Raw genomic sequence first — 25,877 nt, 5'->3', positions numbered from 1 at the left:
GGCATCATTAGTGTTACAGCAAAGCAGTAGTTAATTACCCTGTGCAGTTAGTTCAGTTTTTAAGTTGAGCCTCATAAGCAACCACCAAATGCTTTGAGCCCCCAGCTCCAAATGGTATTTCACTGATAGGCACATGTTCTTGTAAGTATTTTCACCTAAGCAAAGCATTCAGAATATCTCATAGCAAGAGTTTGTGGCTGGAAGGGGCCAGATTTCATAGTTCTTGGCTCATACGTCTATGGCAAGGGACCCAAGGACATCTCCCAAGAGCAAATATACCCTCAACCATGCAAATAGTGACGCTACAGTGTCCTCAAGAATCCTTCCCCGGGCTGAAAATTCCTTACCCGGCTGTGAAACTTGGCAGTTCGGTAAGACTTGGGTGACAGGTTGTATACTGTGTAGTGGTCGAGATGTCTGGAATCCAAAAAGCTACGGATGTCATCAACCTGATTCCTGAATCCTATGTCAACGTTGTCCAGAGGAAAGGACATCACTAGGAGAGGTCACAACCAAAGAGAACGGGGTTAAACCCATCTGCTGTCAGGATGAACGGCACTGGAGAGCAGCTAAAGGACGTGAGACACTCACCGATAATTCTGGAGGTGACGTAAGTGAAGTCTAGGTCTCCCTTAGTGTAGCTGAAAGCAAGACAGGAGAGGGGATTAGAGCAATCGGAACAGGTGAAGATTTCTGTCTCCACTGAAACCTCATGAACTGGAGCGCTTGTGTCCAGCAGGCATATTTGAACTCTCCTCATTCTCTTTTCTCTAACAAGGAGGCCTCGTTGAGAGAAGGCAGCCCACAACCTCTGGCTACACCACCCAGATGTGCATGCTGCCACCCTACACACACACCCCTTGATGAGCAGTGTCCATCTCAAACTAGAACTGCTGTGTCTTTCCTAACGCCGACGGTTTCCGAGTGTCTGACCCACTGGAACGCTCTTTCCTAATTGTGAACTGCTAAGGGGAGAACGGGAAGAGGCTGAGAAAAAGCAAAGGTCCCTTTTCTCCTCCTACCAAGGTCTTTGTTGAACAACAGAAGAGACAGGAAATTTTGCCTTTGAAACAAGAGTAAAATGCCAATAAATATATTAGATTTGACATTTGATTTCTGATTCAAAACTTCATATTGTAACCCAAAATAAACGAATAATTTTCTAATTCTTAAGAATATAAAAATTACATTATTTATGTAAGAATTTTCATATAGGGGAAGAGCAATCAACTTCCCGCACTAAATAAATGTTGAAGGACTAGCGAGATACGAAAGTTCAGTTTCATTTGCAATCCACAGACTGCCTGTGCATGATCTGATCTCATCCCCAAGCCACTCAGACACAAATCCTATCAGAGAATACATTACCTTGCCTTACACCACATAGCTTATAAGCACAGATATTACATCAGAACCCACGATGTTTGTAAAGCCAAAGATGGTGACCATCCCACACCAACATACTAATGAACTCAGTCTCCCCATAGACTGTGCTTATAGCTTTAAAAGGACTTAACATTCAGTTTCAATCAGAGAGTGCAATCATGTCACCAATCTGACACTATAGGAGTTTAATAAGCAGTTGGCAAGAAGCCAGTTCCCCTGGAAGCCTGGGTTCCGCCAGTCTCACCCGGAAGAATGTACACACCTGCTAACAGACTGGATGACTCGAGAGGATGTGTCTTTGAGGGTGTCCTTCAGGTTGTCCTTCAGATTACTGAATAGCCTCCCTGCACCACCTTTTACCATGTCAAAAAGGCCTCCCCCATAGCTGGGCTCCATGTCTGGAGATGAGGCACCTGAGAAGGAAAAGCAGAAGGTTAGCATACAGACAACACGGAATGCCAGCTTCTCTTCGTCTCTAAGAGGCTGGGAATATCCCAGCAATTATGTGTACTGTTCTCAGAATTTATGAGCTTTAGCAATGCTGCTGGGCCCCAGCGAGTACAAGGTAAGTTGTTGCACATGGAGTCGTAGGGAACAGGGACCTCCAGAGTCACACTGCCCAATACCACGGCCAACATCCGTAGGCAGCCATTGAGCACTTGAAATACAACTAACTGGTCACACTGAGCTGTCCTGTAAAATACACAGAAAATTCTAAAAACTTGATGCACACACACACACACACACACAAAAAAAAAAAAAAAAAAAACCTCCATATTTTTATACTGATTACATTTTGAAATAATTACATTTTAGAAATATTTAACTAAATATATAATTTCACCTGTCTCTTTTTAATGTGAATACTAAAATTATTTTATTTATTGCATTTCATTTCATTTTGGAAACAAAGTGCTGCTCTATAGAGTAGACTAGCCTCAAGCTTACTACCTCCCCTCCTCAGCCTTTTGAAGCTGGGATTACAAGTGTGCACCATCATACTTGGTTTGGAATAGTTAAAAAGCTTAAATCACCTACATAGCCTGTATTATAGTCTATTGACACAGAGAGACCCCAGGAGAAAAAAAAGCATACCGCTTAAGTTCGTTCATCCAGGGCCTGCTCTGGCCTCCAGTGGACCTGACGAATAGAGGTTCATTCTATCCCATCCCTCAGCAACAGATCCCTTCCATCGTGACTGAGAACTGCAGAGTGGCCACTGCTGTGACTTATCAGACACTTCAGTGTCTCTTCCCCTGTGGCTACATAAAATTGCACCCCCTGTGGCTAGCTCTTGTCAGCACTACTGATATTTGGGTCCAGTACTTCTTTTTTTGAGGTACCTCTGCATTTTGGGTAGATGCCCTAGCCATCATAGAGTCTGGTACTATCTAGAGATCCAGGCATCCTCTGGGGACTTGGAACTTAACCTCTGCAAATGCAAGGAAGGGATTCTATTTTGCCATTTTTCCTGAACTCTGATAAAATGAGGTAATTTTTCTTTGTGTTTACTAGCCAGAAAGGCTTTTTTGTTTTTTTTTTTTTAAATTTCAAGTACCTACTATACCCCTACATACTATTAGCATGTGTCTATAAACACGTGTTTTCTGTCATTCTTCTGTCCTGATCACAAAACTCATGGATGCCTTAGGCATGATTAAGCATCTATTTCAAGGTGGAGTCCTATCGGAAATCGCAAAGAACAGTGAATGCTGGTGAATAAAGAAACAGATGCGTGAGCAAACAGCAACAGAGCCCTCACTTCCTAGAGGACAGGAGCTCTGCTCCGACCTTTCATGGGAGTACAGTTCTCACAGTTGAAAATTGTTTATTATTCCTCCTGAGAGGCAGTGAGGCAGGGTTTCATTCCAATACCAAGGCTGACCCGGAATTCACAGTGATTTTCCTGCCTCAGTTTCCCACATGATAGGAGTATAGGTTTAACCCCATGCCAGGCCTATTACTCCGATTTTACAGTAGTAGAACTGGAGTCTCAAAGAAGGCTGCTCGTCCACAGCCTCAGTTAACCAGAAGAACCAGCCATTCACATCCATGTGTGCAGATCTAAAGTCTAAATGAGAACCAGCCACATCCCACTATGCCCCTGGCCGATACCAGTCCATGATTCTGCCAGCTGTGGTTAAGATGGTCCTTCTTTACTAGTGTGTGTGTGTGTGTGTGTGTGTGAGAGAGAGAGAGAGAGAGAGAGAGAGAGAGAGAGAGAGAGAGAGAGAGAGAGAGAGAGAGACTCTCTCTCTCTTCCGAGCCAAGAAATAGCCATCCTGGGGAGTTCAGCTGCTCTTGGGTCCAAAGGATCAGCCCACTGAGTTCGTGGACTGCTTAGATTCTCTCAGAGAGTCTGGGAAGAGACTGTCACCTAAGTCCCCAGTCCTTCCTACCTGTTACAGTGCCTCTACCTTGGGTAGGGGATAGAGCATAGAGGCAGGGAAGACTAGGAGGGAGCTCCATCTATTCAACTAGAGGGCAGGCCTCATCCCTGCTGAGTAAACGCTTTCCAGGTGTGGCCATCTGGGAAAAGAACACTCACACCCCTGCAGGTGACCCATCATTCACACCCCTGCAGGTGACCCCTCACCTACACACTGTAAGGAAGCTCAATAAACACATTGGTTCCCTAGAGTGAACTTTGGAGGAATCATGCTTTGGTTAGTTCCTGGGGCCTTAGGAGGGAGGATGGGTATTGTTCCCCTGAGAAGGAATTTTACCATCTCTGCCTCATATCCAGCCCCCCGCCCCCCGTAACTGTCCCTTGATCTTCTCATCCTCCTACGGTGTGCATTTTAACCGGCCCCTCAGTGCTGATGTTCCACGACCAGCACCCCCCAAATCTCTGCATCTGTCAAACCAACTATGGGAGTTTGAAAAAAAATGGCCCCCAAAGAGAGTGGCACTATTAGGAGGTGTGGCTTTGTTGGAGGAAGTGTGTCACTGTGGGGGTGGGCTTTGAGGTCTCTTTTGCTTAAGTTTCCCTCGGTGTGTCAGTCAGCCGATTTCCTGTTACCTCTGAGTCAAGATGTAGGACTCTCAGCTCCAGCACATGCCTGCCTGCATGCCACCATGCTCCCCGCCATGATGACAATGGACTGAACCTCTAAAACTGTAACAAGCCCCGTCAAATAAATATTTTCATTTATAAGAGTTGCCGTGGTCATGGTGTCTCTTCACAGCAATAAAAACCCAAACTAAGACACCAGACAAACTAAATTATGTAGGCAGCCTGAGCTCTGGTGACCCCTCTGCTCCACAGGTTGAGTGACATGCTGAAGCTGGGTCCAGCAGCAGGGAAGACTCGTGCTACAAGCATAAGAAAGCTCTCTTGTGTTCTGGTTCCTTGTGTTAGTTAGTTTTTCATTGTTGTGATTAAAAACACCACCATAGCCGAGTGGTGGTGGCGCACCCCTTTAATCCCAGCACAGAAGGCAGAGCCAGGCGGATCTCTGTGAGTTTGAGGCCAGCCTGGTCTACAGAGCGAGATCCAGGACAGGCACTAAAGCTACACAGAGAAACCCTGCCTCAAAAACAAACAAACAAAAAAAAAAAAACCCACTATGACCAAGGCAACTTATAGAAGGAAGGGTTCATCTGGGCTTATGGTTCCAGAGGGATGAGTCCATCATGACGGGGAATCAAGAAGCAGGTATATTGGCTGGCACAGCAGCTGAGAGTTTAACCTCAAACTGAAAATGGGAAATAAAGAGAGCTAACTCAAAACGGCATGAATTTTTGGAAACCTCGAAGCCTGCCCACAGTGACATACCTCCTTCAGCATACAGCAAGGCCACACCTCCTAATCTTCTGCAAACAGCCAACAACTGGAGATCAAGTATTCAGATGTCTGAGACTTCTGGGGAACATCTCACGCAAACCACTACACCTACGAAAGAGGTCATATCACCTCCCTTTAAGGACATGCATGTATAAAAAGTGGTATCCTGTTCTCATTTTGAATATATTGAGGACAGGGAAGCAAAAATTGCTCACCCCATTTGCACTCTGTCTGAGCACCCTCCTGAGATACCGCTTCTCAGAGGGGACATCGTGTGGATTATCTAGACATCTCGCTGACTCTCAGTTTCATGCCGGAGCAGAACAGTGAGGCACAGGCCTATTAAAAGATGCGACTGTCTTTGATCATCTAAAACTCACTCTCAGCATCACTCAAGTCTCTCTCTGCTCATTAAAAATGCTGCTGAAGCCGGGAGTGACTTTCCTGAGCCATTTATAACACCCGTACATCCAAACTATGTCACAAAAGCCACGACACAAAAAGAGAAGGGGGGCACTGTGTGATTTCACCCTAACGGCTCACTTGGGTGGGTGAGCCAGCTTTTCTCGGTGAGCTACTCTAGGTGTCGAGAGTACAGATTCTGCAAAGGGTATTCTGGCCTCAGCCGGTGGAAAGAGAGGGTGAGAGGTTTCGAAAACCCAACAGAGCAGTGGCCATCGTATGGCAGGACTGAGCTCTAGCCTGTGGGCCAAATCCAGTCACTTGTTTGTCTCTATATAGTCTATGAGAGCTCGATGACTTTCCTACGTTTTAACTGTTAGGGGGGAAAAATATCAAAAGACACTTGAGTTCATTCTCCACGACAATTACATCACGGCCGACTTTCAATGTCTAGAAAGAAAATGTTACTGGAACACAGGGCAGGAGGTGTAGCTCAGTGGTATATCACTTGCCTGGAGCACATAGAAAACGAGAGCAGACTGAGACTTCTGTGTTCGTGTCTGGTCTGTGGCTGCTTCTGGGCTGCAACGGCAAAGCTGAACAGCTCTGAGACACCCGTAGAGCCTAAGTGTGTATGAGCCGGCCCTGTAAGGGAGGTTTCCCAACCTCTGCTCTAGACTGTCCACCTTAAACGCTACCTGTGGGAACAGTGCTGGCCAGGGCCCTTGGGGGAGCTGAGGATCTAAGGGGGTGTCAGGGTCAGAAGTGACAGTGTATGTCTGAGAGTACCATAGAAGGAGAAAAGGCTGGGGGTCTTTGCTTCAGGCCCCCAGGAGACTCTTATCTATAATGAATGTCATTGTGTCATTTTAAAACCTAAGCCCACAGAAGGCAAATGTCAGAACCACACCCTGCCTCTTCACTCACTAACCAACCCCATGTCATTCCCAAAATGTCAGAAATGAGTTTTCTTGGGGATTATTAGCACTCAGAAGAGCATCATATCCCTCCCGTTATGAGACCAGCACACAGACTGCCTGACTAGTTCTTACAACACTGTTGACTCCTGGGAGAGCATCTGTCTCCCCACTGAACCGTTCACTGTCTGTTCACCTGTCGGCATCCACTTCTTTTCAAGGAGTATCGGAGGCAAATCAAAAGTCATTTGGAAAATGTTCAGGTGGGCCTAACTGCCTCACTGTGTGAGGAAGGTAGAAAGGGCAGGGGCTGCTCTTAATCGGCTTCTTATCCACCTGTGGTACCCAAGTCAAGACACTGAGAAGTGCAGAGGAAACAGATGGAAACTATTGACAAGGGAGTCACAGCCCATGGTGAACACTGCCATCCCACACATGCTCCCACGGCTCGCACAGTGCCCCTGTCAAGGGCACCCTGGACTGCGTGCAGTAGCACTTGGTGATCCTAAGAGGGTATACTCTCCCATGTAGTATAGTACTGTATCTTGCAAAGACTCGGTGAATTTTATATATATATATATATATATATATATATATATATATATATATATATATATATATATAATATATACCATGGTATTGTTTTGAATGACTAGAAAATACAGGTGATGTATTTTAACTTATTTTAAATTGTATGTACATGGGTGTGTTTTATTTACTTTTCTATTGCTGTGAAGAGACACCATAGCCAAGGCAACATACAAAAGAAAGCACTTAGTTTGGGGCTCACAGGTCCAGAGGGTAGTAGAGTCTACGATCATCACACCAGAGAAGCATGGCAGTGGACAGGCAGGCAGGCATGGCCCTGGTACAGCAGCTGAGAGCTCACATGTTGAGACAACAGCCATGAAGCTCAGAGAGAGAGAGAGCTAACTGGGAATGGTGTGGGCTTTTGAAACCTCAAAGTCCCACACCCATGACACAACTCCTCCAATAAAGCCACACCTCCTAATCTTTCCCAAACAGTTCCACCAACTACAGACCAAAGCATTCAAATATATGAACCTATAGGGGCCATTCTCATTCAATCCACCACAGGGTGCCATGTGTGTACCCAATGCCATGGAGACCAGCAGAGGACATTAGACCCCCTGAAAACTGTAGTTACAGATGGTTGTGAGCCATCGTGTGGGTGCTGGGACTCAAACCCAAGTCTTCTGGAAGGACAGCCAATGATCTTAATTGCTGATCCATTTCTCCAGCCCCAAATGATGTACTTTTAATGGTAAAGGAATTGGTTGAATATTCCCAATAATGCTGTGTAGTGACTATAATTAGCTCATTTTACATATATATATAATTAACTATTAAATTGCCTTGTAGAAGAATAGAGATACTAATGACTAAGGACAAAATGAAAATTAAAATATAAACATTGTACGCACATACTCGTAAGAGAAAAATGTTGGCAAGTAGCGAAAGAATTCAGAAGTGTTGTATATTTTGGTGTATTTCAGACAGGTTGTCATGTAACCCAGGCAGTCCTTGGACTCTATGTATAGCTGAAGATGACCTCAAACTCCTTTCTGAAAGATCTACCTCCCCAATGCTGAGATTATATGCATGCACCACCAGAATTAGCTCAGAAATTATAATTAATATAAAAGAATAACTAGAGTAGCCCAAACTTATGGGATACCTCTTATGTACCAGACACTGATCTAAATGCCTAGTTCACGGCAATGTTCAAGCTTCACACCACTCCAAAGGCAGTTCCACTGCTCTTCCCATTCACACCGGAAGATGAAGACTCACAGGCCCACCAGAAACTCCCTCAAGCTCCCATAGTACATGTGCTAGGGTGTGTAGCCAGTCAAATGGTTCCAGAGCCCAGGCTTTCATCCATTACATTTTCAAATTAGTTAGAGCAATTACATCGAATTATGAAATGGTAAGTCATTTTTTTTCATTTCTTTATATGACTGCATTTTCTAGATTTTTACATCTCACCGCTTCACAGTTAAAAACACATACAAAGTCAGTACAATTAGCCAAGTGCTGCCCTATTCCAGTTCAGTACACGCTTGCAGAATGGCTATGGGGTCCTCCCTCTTCTGCGCATGTCCGTCCGTTCCAACACGAAAGCGTCTTCGAGGGCCTTTGAAAAGCAGCCATGCTTACCACAGCATTCTAGTGGCCCCGATGGCTCTCTCACCACAGGCAAACTGGGCATCCTTCTGCCTGAGATTCCATCTAAGGCCTGGGTCCAGGGCCTTAAGGATAGAGACGTGATGGCAGGGCACACTTGGCAACAATCACAGGCCATCAGCCGTCCTCGGCGGGTCCTCCACGCCTACACAAAGTCACCTCCACAGTCTCCCACCTGTCTCCTTTCCAGAAAGCCTCCATCCCTGGTTCCAATAACTCTTACCATTCAGGGCCAGCTGATAAAAGATGGATAAAACCAACTTTGCTAATAGGTTCTGGTTATGTTCACGTTCTTCTTCGCCAAAGGGCATTTTCCTCTGTGTGTGTGTTTGTTTGTTAAATGTCACTATGCTACACCTGTTGCCTGGCATATCTACAAAGTTGACGGGTATAGGAGTGAAATCCTAGGCCTCAAAAGGCCTTGGCATGCACTGCCAGCTCCCGCCCCAAGAACAAGACATGCCTTTGCCCAAAGCTTGGCCAAGGGCAAAGAAAGCAGTGTCATTGCCACGAAAGGCTTCCCTATCCTAAGGTAACAGATTTTTCAGTTCTTGATTTCCCGTCAGTTAAACAAATAGACCACACAGGCATAAGAACTAGCTTCCTTATTAAAAGAACCCGCTGCCTTGGCATCCAGAATCCTCTTTCCCCATTCAGTCTACTCCAGGGAACCTTCAAGGAGAGAGAAGATGAACTCTGGGAAAGATGTCTTAGACCCAAGGGCTGGTTTTCCTACTTAAAACCTAGGTAAGCTTGAGCATATCATTATATTACTCCGTGATTCCTTCTCCCCTTAAAATGGAACCAATTAGGAACAAAAGCTTTCCTGCATGCCTCATGGCATCAACAGCATCAAAGGAGACCACGTATGATGATGATGTTTTTTTAAAGTAATAAGACCTTTTTTAAATGAGCAGGAGTTTTAATTTGCATCCTTAGAAATTCAGCTCTCATAGTAAATGATTCCAGCGATTGCCCAAAACAGCATGCCAGAGAGCACAGGTATTGGATTGCACAAAATAAAAGTTTAACACATGCAAAAATAAATAAAATTAAGCAAAAAGTGTTCAAAACTCTATGCCAGACAAGGAGGCAGGGACTAAACAAAGCTGGCAGTATTAAAATGCAGGCTGCTTATTAGTCAGAACAGGTTTGGACCCTGCTTCTGCTACTAGCAGGGCATGCAGCCTACAGCTGCCACACAAGACTCCTGACCCGCAGGAGAGAAGCACCCACAGAATACAGGCAGCTGTGGGAGGACCGAGAGAACTAAAGGTCTGCAATGCTCTTAGCATACACCCAGCATATTGTGAACACTTAGTAAGTGACAGTTAGCAGGGGCTGTGGAGAAAACCGTGACCAGTGCAGCCTTGCAATCACAAAGGACCACATTGTTCTGATTCATAATCGGCCCAGCCAGACTGGAGAGGGATACAGCAAGGGAGGGATCTCTTTCCAGAGCTTCTAGACATCGTGCATGTGAAGTTTTCGCTGTGGGGATTCAGAATCAAAATGGCTTAACGCAGGCAGAACTCTCTATATCTCAGAGCCTCTACTTTCCACCTCGTACAGCTCTGGTGTGGGAAACTATGATAAGCTATTGGCAGAACTATTACTAAGGCGCACAGGGATTTGATGTCACTATTTTTAAATACTATGTGATTTCTGGGCTATTTGGCCCATTGTGTGAGCTATTATGTCACACTGCTGTCACACAGCAGCCCTGACAGGTCTAATGGCTGCTCAACAGACCCAGAGTACAGAAGCAGACTTGTGGGACATTGAGCCCCGGCCAGCAAGGGCCCAGAGCACCAGCGCTGATGCAGGTTTTGTGGGTTCAGGCTGTGCAGAAAGCGTGGGGACACAAGTGTATGATGGCTCTTGGAAGTCAGCCTAGGCCAGCTGGAAGTAGGTAGAAGTTAATTTGATGAGAAGTTGTTGCTACAAGGGTCCGCTTCTGTTCCCTTTCTCCAACCACAGCCTCAAAATAGAATAATTTAGCCCACTGTCAGATCAGTCTTAAAAATTTCCAAAATTCAACAGGAAAATATTGGAAGTTAGTGATAAATAATCCATGTTACATTACCTGTCAAGTAGTTATAATGTGTATGTGTTTACTTTTTGTTTTTTTATAGACTAAAAGGGGGCTATACTTTACAATGTATATGTTGTATCAACTATTAAATATTTTTATCTCTACAGACCATAATATCCACAAATACACTATTTCTGCTCTTGTTGGTCAGGTTGCTGGATGAAAGCTGCTCAGGTCTTTGTTCCTGGCTGGCTCTTTCTTTCTCCAGTCTACAAGGCCATGGGAAGATTATAAACTCAAGGTCTCAAAGACTATAAACATACGGGAATGAATTACAGATTCCCAAAGTTCCCTCCAGTTCTGAACCCCTTTGATGGCATTATTATTATAACAGAAAGACTTCCTACTAAGCAAATATTCTAACCTAGGCACTCTATTATATAGTTTCCATAAACTACAAGAATTAAACCATCATGCTGCACAGGGGGCAGGTGAGCCTCTGTCATAGTCAGCTTCAGTTGTCACTTGACACACCTAGGAAGAGGTGACCTCAGCTGAGGAACGCCCTCCACTGGAGTAGCCTGTGGGGCAATTCTGTGGCATGGTCCTGACTGCTAATTGCTATAGGAGGACTGAGTCCACTGTGCGTGGGAGTATTGCTAGCGATGTGGGCCTGGGCCACTGAATGTGAACCTGGAACAAGCCAGTAGGCAGCCTCTTCCATGGACTCTGCTTCAGTTCCTGCCTCTAGGTTCCTTCCTTGAGCTTTGGCTTCCCACAGTGATGGGCTGTAACTTGAAAGCTGAAATAAACACTTTCTTCCCCACATTACTTTGGGTGTATCCCAGCAAGAGGAACAAAAAATAGCACCCCACTAGGAAAAGTTGGACTTTGGTTAAGTTTAGAAACAATGACAAGGGCCTGGTGCCTTGACTGGGCAGCATGGTGGGGCTGACCCTATTTATGGAGGCATGGGTAAGCCACCCCAAGAACAGGAGCATGAGAGATCTGGCCCCACCCCTCATCTGCCACATGGCAGCATGGGCCAGGGAGAGATGCCCTCCCCCCACCTATACACCTGAGGCAGGTGGGTGTAGCTGAAGTTTTCCTGTGTCCCACCTGGCCTGTGGTCAGGACAAATCTCTCTCACCTGCCAGTCCTGCAGCTGCTTGGACCCAAGTAAACACACAGAGGCTTATATTAATTAAAACTGCTCAGCCATTAGCTCAGACTAACTATTGACTAGCTCTTATACTTAAATTAACCCATATTTCTTATTTATGTTTAGCCACATGGCTTGGTACCTTTTCTCAGTTCTGCCTTCACATCTTGCTTCCTCTGTGCCTGGCTGGTGACTTCTGACTCAGCCTTCCTCTTCCCAGAATTCTCCTCTCTGCTTAGCCCGCCTATACTATACTTCTTGCCTGGCTACTGGCCAATCATCATTTTATTTATCGACCAAATCAGAGCAACACGTATTCACAGCATACAGAATGACATTCCCATCAGGTGGGAGAGCTGGCCCTGCCCCTCACCAGCTGCAGCATTCAGGACAGTGACCCCTGCCCCTCACCTGAGCATCACAATAGAGCTGACCCTGATGGTCCAAGTGTGAGAGAGCCAACCCTGAAGGCATGAAAGCAGGAGAATCGGCCCCGCCCCTTGCTCATTGTGGCAAGGGGTGAACTAGCCAGGGCAATGCTGGAGACCAGTGCTGGAGAGCTCAACCTGGTGGTGAGGATAAAGGAAAGCTGGCGGGCTGACTAACCCTGCAACTACCCAGGCCCAGAACTAGGGTTATGAGTTGGCCCACTCAACATCCACCCCATCTATGATCTGCTGGAGCACATGAAGGGACTAGACCTGCAGATCCAAAGCTGCAGGATCTCCATGACACAGGGCAACAACAGGATATCAAGAGAAGTCCCAGTGAGAGCCCAGAGTTGATAGTGTAACAGAAAGCAGAGGCCTCAAACCAGACCAATGACTCTTTGCAAGGAATACTTGCAGGTAAAAATATATGAATAAAAGGGTTTACTGTGTGATTCACTGTGTCACACTACAGCTTCCATGATGAGATTTTTTTTCCTTTCCTTTTTGTTTTCTTTTTTCTCTTAAATTTTATTTTATTTGGAGGGGGTTTGCAAAGGGACAGGGAATTGAATGGGACCAAGATGCGTGATGTGAAAGACACAAAGAATAAATAAAAAGGAAAATTAAAAAAGAGAAAGAAATGATGACAAAACAAAATTGAACCGAGGGTTGGCAGAATCTAAAACTTCAGTTATTATCCACCTTCGCATCCTGCCCTCTGTTGAGAGGGTCTTTGTCTCTCCTGCCCCATGTGCCATTTCCCCACATTACTTTGCAGCTCCAGCTCAGGACTCAGAGCACACTGACTTGCATCAGAATGATTCAACGCCACTGGCTCCAGGCCTTCAGTGACAGAGAGCCAGTTTCACGCTTCCTCATATCTCACTATGGGCTTAGAGGACCCAGGACAGTCAGAGCTCAGTACACAATGGGACACTAATGTTTGATGAGAGGACCAAAAAATAATTTTATCTTGAAATAGGTAAGGAAAGCTAATTAAGAAGCTAGTAGTAGCTGTTCTTTCCCCAAAGGATTCACAATATTGGAAAAAGTAAAATAATAATTAAAAAAAAAAAAGTTAAGAGTAGGAAGAACAAGAAATATAGTGCAAATGAAAACCACATTGAGCCCAAAGTTTGAAATCAGGCTACACCTGCTACTCCAAACTCTACCCAGTACAGTCTCATATAAAACCATATTCAGGTGGTGTTAGTTTGAGCACAGTCAGTAGACAATTTAAAAAAGCTCAAAGAAATAAGATGCTCCTAGTGCTGAAATTAGTTACATATACTTAAAACCTCATAAATATCTTCAAAGAGCTTACTTAAGAGGGAAAAAAGTAGCCTTGAAACAGTAACTGGGGGAAGGGAGAGAGGGAGGTAGAAGGGGAGATTCTAGAATTGAAAGTAGAAAAATAGGAAATGAAAATTTCGTTAAATAAACTTGGGGGCAGATTAGAAAGCTGGTCATGGAGGTGGTCGTAGTGGTAGTGGTGGTACATGCCTGTAATCTCAGCCCTTAGAGCCATGGTTCTCAACCTTCCTAATGCTGCAACCCTTTAATACAGTTCCCCATGTTGCTGTGACCCCCAACCATAAAATTATTTCATTGCTGCTTCATAACCGTCATTTTTTTATTGTTACAAATTGTAATGTAAATATCTGATATGCAACCCCAAAGGGGTCACAACCCACAGGTTGAGAACCACCAACTTAGAAGGCTAGGAGGATCATGGGTTCAAGGCCAATCTAGGCTACATAGCAAGACCCTGTCTCAAAAAAACAAAGACTAGAAACTACAAAAGAACAAATTAGTAAATGTTAAGGCATCAAGTTATGCCACCAAGTAAGGCTAAAAATGAAAGGAAGAAGAAAATTGAGCAGGAAAAAGATTTTAATATTTGTAAAATTTGTTAAAGAAAAAATTAATTAAAATAAGGGTCCTCAGTAAACAGTGGTAGCATATACCTGTAATCTCAATATTTAGGTACTTAGGAGTCTGAAGTAGGAGGATCATAAATTTCAGGCCTGCCTGGGCCACATGGTGAGACATTGTCTCAAAAAAGACCGAATTCCTCCACCTTGGAACTCAGTCCTGCTGACATGAGTTGTGTTCATGTGTTCATGACATTGTTGTGATGACTGTCGTGAACATCGCAATCTTCAGCAGCATTCTTGGCCTCTGCTAACTAGATCATAATAACATCACCCTCAAGCCTAAGTCCCAGAATATGTAGCCAGGAATACTTCCAGACAAAGCCACATGTTCCCTAGGAAAGCAAAATTATCCTTGGTTTAAAACTGCCATTATAGTTGGGTGGGGTAGCCTATGCCTAAGATCCCAGCACCCGGGAAGTTGAGGCTGGAGGATACTAAGACCAAGGCCCCTCTGAAGAGATCCCATCAAAAGAATGGAGGGGAGGGGAGGGGAAAAAAGAGAAGAAAAGGAAGAGAGAAAGAAACTCAGCAAACTCCAAGCAAGATAAATTACACAAAGAACCAACCTCAGACACACCAGAATCGAACTGCAGAAGCCAAGACTAATGGGGCAATCTTAGCACCCAACAGAGCAAAAAAAAAAAGAGAGAGACATGCAAAGTGACAACGACATGAATGAGGGCCAGCTTCTAACCAGAAGCAATGGAAGTTTTAAAAGATAGAATGAAATTTTGACAGAAAACTATCAACCAAGAATTTTATAGATGGCAGAAACTCCGTTAAAAACAACTTTTTAGGTTGAGCATGGTAGCACTCAAGGGGCTGGAGCAGGAAGATTGCGAGTTTAAGGTCAGCCAGAGTCATAGACTGAGAATCTGCCTTAGGAATTTGTTGCCTAATGGTCTGCATTATGAGGAATGCTAAATACTACATATTTCAGTCTTATGGAATGTGTTACCAGATGGGAATTTGTTTTACAGGAAACAAGTCACAATTCCAAAATGATGCGTGCCTAACACAAAGGATTATTTTTCTTCTCTCAATCCATTTTGAAAGACAATTGTTTCCAACAAAAGTAAGATTACCAAAGCTCAACTTTCATTCCCAGGTAAGGCCTTCTCCAGGAGAGGGTTGCCAGCTCTTCTTTGTGTGATCTATGGTGCCTCGACACTGTAAGGAAGTGGACGATCCTCGCTGACTGTGACTTTGCACCTAAACTGCATTCCTTACAGGCTGTATACAGTTTGGCAAGGAAACATGAATAATTCAAAGGAGGAAAGACTTATTTTGGATCATGATTTTAGAGGTTTGTGTCTGTGTCTGGCTGGCTCCTTTCCTTGGGGCCTGAGCTAAGGCAAGAGCATCATGGTCTCTAGGGGCATGTTACCAGTGACTTACTTCTGCCAACTGTCCTCCATGGTTTCTTTGACCTTCCTATAGGGTTAAGCTATTAGTTATCAGAGCCCTTGTGATTCAATGGTATCCCAAAGGCTCGTTAGCTCGAAGCCAAGCCTGTAGCACATTACCTGCGATGCCTTTTTTGATTCAACCATAACATTGGGCTAAGAATTACTCTTTTTTAACAGTAGTGTGTAGTCCATTTATACACAGAACAACTATAGACATGGTTAGAAGGAAACCTAGTGCCTTGCTATTTCTTTTTCATTGCTCTTTCTATCCTTTTGTTTCTCTTTTCTTTTCAACTTTATTAGCATTAATCATATTTTAGTATGAAATTTCAATTCTTCTATTGGCTTTTCATCTGTGTAAATTTTTAATTTTGAAGGGTGGTTTCTTCATTGGGTTATAGTAGACATCTTTCAGTAATCATTGTGTATTTTAAGTGTGTAAATACTTGATGATAAAATAAGGAAGCCACATTGCCCAATGTGAAATCACAGGCAGAGCAGGGAGATGAAAATGACTTTACTTCTAAAGGTCATGTCCCTTTTGCCATACGCTTAACTAGAGTCTGGACTGGCAAGTTAAACAAACACATTAATCAGCACAAAATGCCATTCTTTGTCCCATAATCCTATCTGCCTTGCCTGGCTGTTCTCTGTTAAGAATGTGCTCTGCTGAGAACTAGGAGCCAATGCCCAGTAGCTTGAGGCAAGCCAGAGTGAAATGTCATGTACAGTCAGTCATATGCCACTGAGCTCAAAGGAGGGATCGTGTACATGTGCAATAAAGAATTCTGGTATTTGGGAGATGGGTATGTAAGTGGTTAAGCAAACCTCCACTTGTGTTAGTACAGGTACACATGTACACATGTGTGTGCATATGTGACCGTGGAGTTGAGGGGAAGGAAAGAAAGGAGGTGCAAGGTAGAGACATGAACTTCAGGGTTGGTTTTTATTTGTTTTATGTTTTGCTTTGCTTTGCTTTTTGAGACGAGATCTCACTATGTAAGACCAGGCTGGCCTAGAATTCACAGATATCCTCCTGCCTCTGACTCCATATTGCTGGGATTAAAGGCTTATGACTGGTTAAACTCCAGATTTTTACTTTAAAAAAAAAATCTGTTGGTATTTTAGAAACAATATATCCTTCCATTCTTAGATCTATGTTTTTATATACAAGCACAAATATTTGGGGTTCTGTACCCACATACATAGAAGTCATCTTATACTGCCTTGGGTCTTCCAATTTTTCTACTTAACAATGAAAGTATTAAAAGCTATTAGTACTCAAGCATGGTTGTGCATGCCTGTCCTCTGGACACTCAGGGAGATCAAGAGAAGAAGATTGAGAGCCTGAAGCCAGCCTGGTCCACCTCGTGAGGCCTATCTAACAAAAGAAAAGATGCCAAGCTGGGGAAGCATCTCGATGGGTAAAGTGCTTGCCACACCAGTGTGAGAACTTGGGCTTGGATCCCCAGAAATGACATAAAGATGCGTGCGGTAGTGCGCATGTGTGACCACAGTGCTCCTACAGCAAAATGGGAGGTAGGGACAAGAGAGTTCCCAGAACTCATGGGCAAGCTAGCCCTGGTGTAACACAAAAATACCATCTCAAAAGGAGAGGGGAGGTGGGGGCTGACACCCCAAGGTTGTCCTCTGACCTCCACAAGTGCACCACGGCACATACACAGAGACACACACTCATTAGCGCTTTCCTCTAATGTCCCTCATTGGGCATCATCATAATCATTAGATTATTCCAGGATGCTCTGATCACCAGATGCACTACACGTTACTCTAGAAAGGAAAGGAGAAGAGAGGTTTATCTAAGAGAGGATATCCGAATTGCAGCCTGGGTGGGGATGGGCTGAAAAGCTTTTCAAGCCAAGCCCGGAAAACAAGCAAAGGTCAAGAGAACACCGCGCCAAGGTGAGAGCCATCATAACTACAGCGCCTGGCACCATCATCACACTAGGGACCCCGCCAAGCTCAGCCAACAATGGAGAGTGGGTGCTCCGGTCCCTACTGAGCAGATGAGGAAGCAGGGAGCAGATCTGGGACAGCAAATCACATACTTGGCTGTCCACCAGCACTTCCTGCCATTCCCTCAGGGATTGAGAGGATGAAAAGGGTGTGTTAGAGAGGGTGACCTAAACTGGGAGGGTGAGTGAGTGTCCCTTTGGTTCCACACTTGGAAGTCTTGCTGAAGGGTATGAACATTTGCCAAACTCTCTCTGTAACTGCTTACAGAACTTGGTCCTCACACTCCCACACCAATGCAAAAGTGCAGTGACCAGCAGATTTCCAAAGAGCTGTTCACAGAGCAGGTTGTCATGGTTCTGACGAGGGGATTTCTGCAGGGACAGCACATCCTTTACTGTATATTTCAAAGGCCAGAACCCCACCCCAAGGCATCTGAAGGGAATTTCAAGGCAGATTTTTTAGCATCTAACGCTCAGGTAAATGTGGAAGTCGGACCCAGTAATAGTCTGTGGTAACTCACATGACACATGAAAAATGTCCAAGGAGGCTCAGAGAGCTGCAGGACACACCCACATGCTGACTAAACAGGGAAGGGGCAATATCAGAAGATGAATCTACAGACAGAAAAACCTCCACAGCAAGCGCTTGGAAGACAATCCATTACTTAACTACAATCAGAACTGGCTACAGAGCGGGTAAAGGCACTGGCCACCAAGCCTGACAACCAGAGTTCCATCCTGGGGGCCCCACGTGATAGAAGGTGAGCACTGACTACTTCGAATGGTCCCATCCTGCACTCCATGACATATGCACCCACACACATAAATAAATGTAACAACAAAAAAAAAAATGTAAGATAACGAGCTACTGTTCCATTTCATGGGTCTCAATGACAAAGAAAGCTACCATTATCTGCGGCCCAACTTCTGGCGTGAGTGTGGTTTATGGAGACACTCTAGTAAGTGTCACCCCTTCTCCTTTAAATGGACACACCGATCGCTGAGCAAACGCAGTCAGTGAGCAGGCTGGTGGGCTTCTGTGCTTAGCCAGTCTGAATAGACAGCCAGGTCTAAACTCTACTCACAGAGCCAACGTCTCACCCTCACCTGCTGGGCCACAGAGGATGGTTCCTACTCCTCTCCAGGCCCCTCCCATGCAAAAATGACATTCTGTGTGCCACTTTTCCCAAAGAGTCTCAGCTCCAGTGACAAGTCCCTGAGAACCAGGAAAAGAGAAAAGGAATTTGCGACAAGGATGGTAAGATTGAAAGGACTTAGGCCAGCTGGGCTTGGAAGTACGTGGCGGTTAGCCAAGCACTCGAGATGCTGGGAACATGGAGGAATTGAAAGTGAGACCCTATGTTGAATGAAAGAAAGAGGAAGTGAGGGAGAGAGGGAAGGAGAGAAAGGAGTGGGGAGGGAGAGGGAAAAGGAGAGGGAGGGAGAGGGAGAGGGGAAGGGGGGAGAGAGAGAGAGAGAGAGAGAGAGAGAGAGAGAGAGAGAGAGAGAGAGAGAGAGAGAGTTAGTTTATGCTGCATGGATTTGAGGAGTAGAGAGGCCACACACTCAGGAAATGGTCTTGAAGAAGGAATCCTCATGTGTGCCTCATCCTGCCAGCCCCCTTACCAATCAAGAAAGGAGTCTCCCCTGCTCCTCCTGTCAGCCAGCTCAGCCAGCTCTCTTCCTTGTTTAATTATGCTCGGATAACCCTGACAAGGCTGGCTGAGCCTCACTGTAAATCATGACAGTGGAGATCCTAAAATAAAAGCAAGACTAATGACATGACCTCAATCTTGACATGAAGGTCCATTAATTGGAAATCATGGCCTTAATTGAATTCCAGGCTTAGCGTCGCCACCTGGATCAAATTTTCTGAAACCTATTTCTTCATCTCTATCAAGATAACTGACATGAGCCAATGACAACTAAGCCAAATACTGAGCCCTGCAGAGTGAGACAGGTAATTGATTACTTCCCTGGCATGCTAGCTACCCAGCCATCAGATCAGTCTGAAGTCACGCTTTGAAGGGGCCATCAGCATCACTTGGACCACTCTGTTTTCTATATACTCGGCAATGGGATGTAACCTCTCGGAACCTTTGTTTTGAGATAGCAGTTTTAAAAACAGAGAGGGGGGGCTCAATAAGAAGTGGCCATCATCACCCCATCTTTACTTTTTTTTAGTGGAGGAAAGAGTTACGTGCCCCCCCTTTTTTTTACAAGCTGCACCCTGATTGGCTACAAAAAAAAAGATGCCAACCAATAGAATATAAAAATCAGTCCCACCCGGCACCTCCATGAGCTCAAGGCTTCATCTGTCTTTGTTTGACATTTGACTTGATGCCAATATATCTCTTCTGTTTCCTGCAGTCTGCCTGTGAACTTGTGTCTGATTTTGAGGCAAAGACATGCATGCCAACACGAAGAAGTGAGTAAAGAGGAGGAAAGCTGGAGGCTTTCCAGGGATGAGTTACGTTATAAGATGTCTATAGCACATGCTGAAGCCCGGACATCATGGTATTTCTTCTCAGAACTGGGCACACTGAACATGTATTAGAGGCATGAGAGCTGAGACTAGGAAACTTGGAGGTCTCAGCCCCAAGAGGCTACAAGGCCAAACTGACCTTCAAAGGAGACAGTGTTCGGAACCACTGGGAAAGGTGTGGAGATGGCTCTGTTGAAGGCTTTAAGACAAACTCGAGAATGAGCAAGAAGGATGAGTGAAGACCTGATGTTTGCATGTAAAGCATTCAGCACAAGGCTTCCCAGAATGAGCAGTCTACTGCAGGATATGAGATTGAACTGAACTGAACCTGTCAAGAAACCAAAAGCTCCAATTCACTTTCCCTTCCTTCCTTCCTTCCTTCCTTCCTTCCTTCCTTCCTTCCTTCCTTCCTTCCTTCCTTCCTTCCTTCCTTTCATGAGTGTATATGTGTCTGTGGTATATGTACATGTTTGTATGGGAATGAGCACATGTGTGGGGGTACATGTGCAACTGTATGCACTTGCATTTGAAGGCCAGAGGTAACATTAAGTATCTTTCCCAATCACTCTCCATTGTTGCTAATTTTTATTGCACTTATTTCATTTATTCGTTTGTCTGTTTATGTGAGGTAGGCGTGTGTGTGTGTTACAGTCACATGTAGAGGCTAGAGGACAATCTGGAAGGGTCAGTTCTCTCCTTCTACCATGTGGGACCTGAAGAACAAACAAGTACCCAGGCTTCGTGACAATCACCTTTACCTGCTGGGCCATCTCATCAGCCCTGCCTTGCTTTTTGAAACAGGATCCCTCACTGAACATGAAGTGGCTAGGCTGGCTGGCCAGTGAGCTCTAGGGATTCCTTGTCTCCACATCTTGCAGAACTGGGGTTACAGATGTTGACACTGTGCATGGCTTTTATATAGGAGCTGGGGATCTGAACTCAGGTCCTTGTGTTTTCATGGCAGACACTTTATCAAGTGAGCCATCTTCCTCACCCCTCAATCCATTTTCAAACCAACTGTAATCATGCTGAAGTATAACTGTGTGCTAACATTATAGGCCATTGTTTATTACCCACATTCTCCGTGCTGGGAACATGGCCACAGGCCTATATCTACCATCCATTGTATTGTCAGGCTAAGTTTTACCATTCCCTTCTACAGAACAGCAACCTGTCTTGGTCTATTTGAGCTGCTATAACAAAATGCCATAAACTAGGTGGCTTACAAACAACAGAATTCTGTTCCTCTCAGTTCTGGAGGCTGAGAAATCAAAGATCAAGTGAGAGCATATTGGGACAGTGAGGGCCTTTCCCCTGTATCCTCACATGATGAATGAGTCCTCTAGAGTCTCTTTCTTTAAAAGAAATCTTTTTTTTTTTTTTAAATGTGTGTGGGTGTTTCACCTGCATCTATGTCTGTATACCACTGTAGTGGTAAGTTTTCCTATGTCCCGCCTGGTCCCACAGTCCAGACAACTCTCTCTCACCTGTGGTTCCACAGCCGCTCAGACCCATACAGAGGCTTACATTATTTACAAATGGTATGGGCTAATGGCTCAGGCTTCTCACTTGCTAGCTCTTAAGTCTTAAATTAACCCACTTCTACTAATCTATATCTTGCCACATATTCCGTGGCTCACTGGTCTGCTGGCATGCTGTTCCTTGGGCAGCAGGCTGGTGTCTCCTCTGCCTTGGCCTTTCTTCTTCCTGACTCTCTCCTGGATTTCCACCTGCCTCTAAGCTGCCTTTCCATAGGCCAAACAGCTTTATTTATCAACCAATCAGAGCAATACATATTCACAGCATACAGAAAGACATCCCATAGCACTTTCCCTTTTTCTTTCTAATCAAAAAAGAGGGTTTTAACTTTAACATAGTAAAATTATATATAATAGAACAGTTATCAAGCAAAAATTATAGTTATAATATCTAGTCTTTGTTAAAGAAAATATTTTATCCTGTATTTGTGAGTTTAAAGTTTTATATCTAATTTATCTTTTATCATGATTAAGGAAAACTATAATTATAACTATCTAGTCTTTAACTACATCAAAGACCCCAGAAGGATATAATATTACCTAAGTAAACAGGAAATGCATTGTAAGCAACTTCCAAAATTCTGCATCTATGTCTGTATACCACAAGCATGCCGTGCCCTCAAAGGCCAGAAGAGGGGATCGGATCCCCTACGACTGGAGTTACAGATGCCTATGAGCCATTATATGGGTGCAGGGAATTGAACCCAGGATCTAGAAGAGCAGCCAGTGCTCTTAACCACCGAGCCATGTCCAGCCCCAAGAAACTAATTCCACAGCTTTGTTGTCATGATCCAGTCACCTTCCAAATGTCACCTCACCACATCCTATCAATTTCAACATACAATTTTGGGGTCAGGGAGCACAAATATTTAGTCCCTAGCAAGCAGGACTTAAAACAGAAATCAGGTCACACAGCCAAGCCTCTTCTCCGTGTCTGTCTCACTCTAAAGCCTGTGTTCTTCTCGTGACCGTACTGCTTCCTGTGTGTTTGTTAAAAGCCTAAAACACAAAGGGAAATAGGCAACCCCAAAGGTCTGCTGGCAAGGGAGAAGTAGGCACGGCCTGATGTCTGCCCTGTGAGTGATCTAAGGAGATTTTCATGACCAGACACCCAGCAGGGGGGAGCTGCTGAGCAGCAGTGGCTGGAAAGGATGACACAAATTAATGAAAACTACCAACTAGAACTTTAATAGGCAGGAGAAGAAAATGGGGGTGGGGGCTCTAATCATGTCCCCTTCTTCAGATTCACAAAAGGATATAGAGGGCAGGGCAGGAGGTTTTTCTTAATGAGTCTCCTTGAGCTGCCTAGGCTTAACCTGTGCCCGCGCACGAGCACACACACACACACACACACACACACACACACACACACACAGAGCGCATTGTCTTTAGGGTCTGCATCTATTCACTTTCACTCTTCTGTTCACCAGATGCGAGCATGAACGTTGTCAGTGTGTGGCAACAGAGCACAGGATGGGAAGAGCAAGGACCCAGAGAGCAAGCCGCAATACACAATTCGCTCTTCCCCACCAGAGCAGGCTTTGGAAAAGGCTCACTGTCAAATCTCTTTGAGGTAGAAAAGTACATTCTCACTGACAAACCCAAGGTCAAAGGCACCTCAAAGGCAGGTGGCTGCGACTGAAAAAATCCTAAGTCATTAGAGGAATCTGGTCTCCCTTGGTGTCCTTTAGATCCCAGACAACATGACCAGGATTCACAGGCTCTGAGATTTCAAAGGCCAGCACTGACAATCCCAACAGGGGTCTGGGTAAAAGGTGGACAGCAGGCAAGGTTGAAAGCTTATGCCTTTCCATTGTGCACAGAATGTCCTCTGCAAAGAACGGCAGTGGTGGGTTGCCAAGCACTTTATAAGGCTTGATGTCCTTCAACAGGAGAAAGTGAGGTTTCTACAGAACCTTTGTGCACACTGGGTGAGGGTGACTCAGCCCTTACACTCAGGATCAGGTCGACTCAATGCCTGGACCAAGCCTATGGATGATTATAACTGTACACAGTCAAGCACGGTGGCCCCGGGGACGCTGACCTTCCCTGGGCTCCCGCTAAGCGTCAGGTGGGATAAGAAGCTGCATACACAGCATCTTCCTCCACCCTTTCAAAGGCTTGGGAGCAAAAGCCACATCAGTCCTAATTTACAGGTGTGAAGAAGATGTTCGGGGAGGTTATAGAGCCTGTCAAAGCTAAGAGGCCTGCAAGCAAAGGAGCAAGGAGTTGCCAGGAGCAAGGATCACGCCTGACTCCAGAAGGCTGACTTTGATGAAGCCAGGCCACTATAGCCAAGTAGCCAGAGTTCCAGCTAAAAATGGGCTGGGGGTGGGGGGGGTCGCACTGTAATTCCAGCATTCAAGAGGCTGAGGCAAAAGGGATCCAGTGGAGGCTACAGAGTAAGTTCAAGGCCAACCTGTGCTACCTAGTGAAATTTTGTTTCTAGATAAAATGTGTGTGTGTGTGTGTGTGTGTGTGTGTGTGTCCGTATGTTTTCTGAAATAGCACAAGATCAGCTGCTGCTGACTATGGAAGCGTGATTACAGAGCCTCAACTCTGTCAGCTTACCTTGCCAAGAATAGCCAGCCCTAAGTAAAGGTCCAGTGGGAGCGAGGGAGAGCCACAGAGAAACTACCATTTACTCAGCACTTTTCATCTGCCGGGAGCATTAAGTCACATTTAATCCTTTCAACACCCTGCTGAGGCAGATCTTCTCACATCTGATAGAGGAGGAGGAGGAAACTGGGGCTTAGTAAAGTGAAATAATTAGATAACAGGTCGCACAGCTAAGAAATACAAGGTCGGAACAGACCCAGGTCTGCCCGGCTCTAAGGCCACACCCCCTTTTGCTGTCAGACGGTCTGGGAGAGAGAGACATGAGCAGGCCTCACCGTAGTCATCAGCTGCAGATGGATGGCTGCAGAGAAGACTGCACAAGATGAACCACCCAGCAGAAATGGCTGCATGCTAGAGGTACCCATCTCTCCCCTCACCAGCCACCATTGTGATTCTGGTAGAAGGCTGGTCTCACCGCTAACCTGTGAGACAGTGCAGCCCCAGCCTTCCTCCCAGGATTCCACATTAGATGCCCACCGCTCCCAGGCCTGAGTCCCGACACTGGGGCTATCTCCCTCTGACCCATGAGGGTAATGCACAGATCCGAATCCCAAATGCCAGGGTACCCTGGAGTAAACGACTCCTTGGATGGTCAAGGGAATTGAATTACCTGCTTACCATGATCCCCCTAATGCCCAGTCACCCCGTGATTCTGACTATGTAACCCAAGGAAAACGTGACTTAATCAACTACACAGCAAGTCCAGGTAAGAACATCACCAGAGTGTGTCGGGAGTCGGCTGGAACTGCCACTAAGGGCAGCATTGTCTGTGGAACAAGAACACTCATGGCTCCACAGTGGTTCTTGTTCTTTCTGCTCTGGAAGCCCTGCTGACGACTGTTATATAATGGGCTGGCCAGCTGCAAATGCCTTCTGTCCTTTCTCTGCACTTGGCATTGGCCTCAGCTGACTGCCTGCTGACTAACCTCTGCCCAGCGGCCCTGTTTGTGACCTTTAACCACAAACATCTTGCCTGTAACTCCTGGAAGATGGGTGAGCTGACCACAGTGCAGTGTATGTGCGATGGCCCACCCAGCCCCTGGAACGGGAGCACATGGGAAGCAGAGGGCTGAGCAGCCTTGGCGTCAGGCAGTGTGTGCACAAACTTCAGCTCAGCACTCTGCTAGCTGTCCCCGCCCCTCCCTTTTTAAATGGGTTCCCCCCCACATAATATATCCTGATTATGGTTTGTTTCTCCTCCCTCTATTCCCCTCAGTTCCTCCCCACCTCCTCTCCCCTCCAGATCCACCCCCTTTCTGTCTCTGAGTAGAAAACAAATGGGCTTCTAAGGGATGATAATAATCATAAAATAAAATAAAAGCTGATACACTGGAATTGGACAAAACAAACAGAAGGAAAAGAGCCCAAAAGAATCAGGAATTCCATAAGAACACTAAATTGGAAGCCATAATATACATGCAAAGAACCTGTAGGGTAAAAAGAGAGAATAATATATATATATAATATATATTTAATATAATATATATAATAAAAAAAATTTTTAGTGAAAAGCCCTGACATGACACTATGAGACAAGGAGCCTCTAAAGACACCATTGAGTTTGTTTTCTGTTGGTCATCGACTG

The 25,877-nt window shown here is 45.2% G+C and overlaps 1 protein-coding gene across 8 annotated transcripts in view; it reads right to left on the bottom strand.

Moving 5' to 3' along the window:
• Dnajc6 (DnaJ heat shock protein family (Hsp40) member C6) overlaps window positions 1–25,877 on the bottom strand; it is a 162,691-nt gene that overhangs the window by 46,255 nt on the left and 90,559 nt on the right. For 7 of the 8 annotated variants that reach the window (XM_028870233.2, XM_028870236.2, XM_028870237.2 and 4 more), the window contains 3 exons: window positions 1,649–1,799; window positions 592–641; window positions 348–496 (listed from right to left, as the gene is read on the bottom strand). In XM_028870233.2, the coding sequence (XP_028726066.1) occupies window positions 348–496; window positions 592–641; window positions 1,649–1,799 (350 nt within the window). Of the gene's footprint in view, window positions 1–347; window positions 497–591; window positions 642–1,648; window positions 1,800–5,164; window positions 5,282–25,877 lie in introns of those variants that run through there. The other variant, XM_028870239.2, reaches the window with a different exon arrangement.

This window comes from Peromyscus leucopus, chromosome 2 (assembly GCF_004664715.2).
Source record: "Peromyscus leucopus breed LL Stock chromosome 2, UCI_PerLeu_2.1, whole genome shotgun sequence".
Taxonomy (NCBI): Eukaryota; Metazoa; Chordata; class Mammalia; order Rodentia; family Cricetidae; genus Peromyscus; species Peromyscus leucopus.
This window is presented reverse-complemented; position numbering and strand designations above follow the sequence as displayed.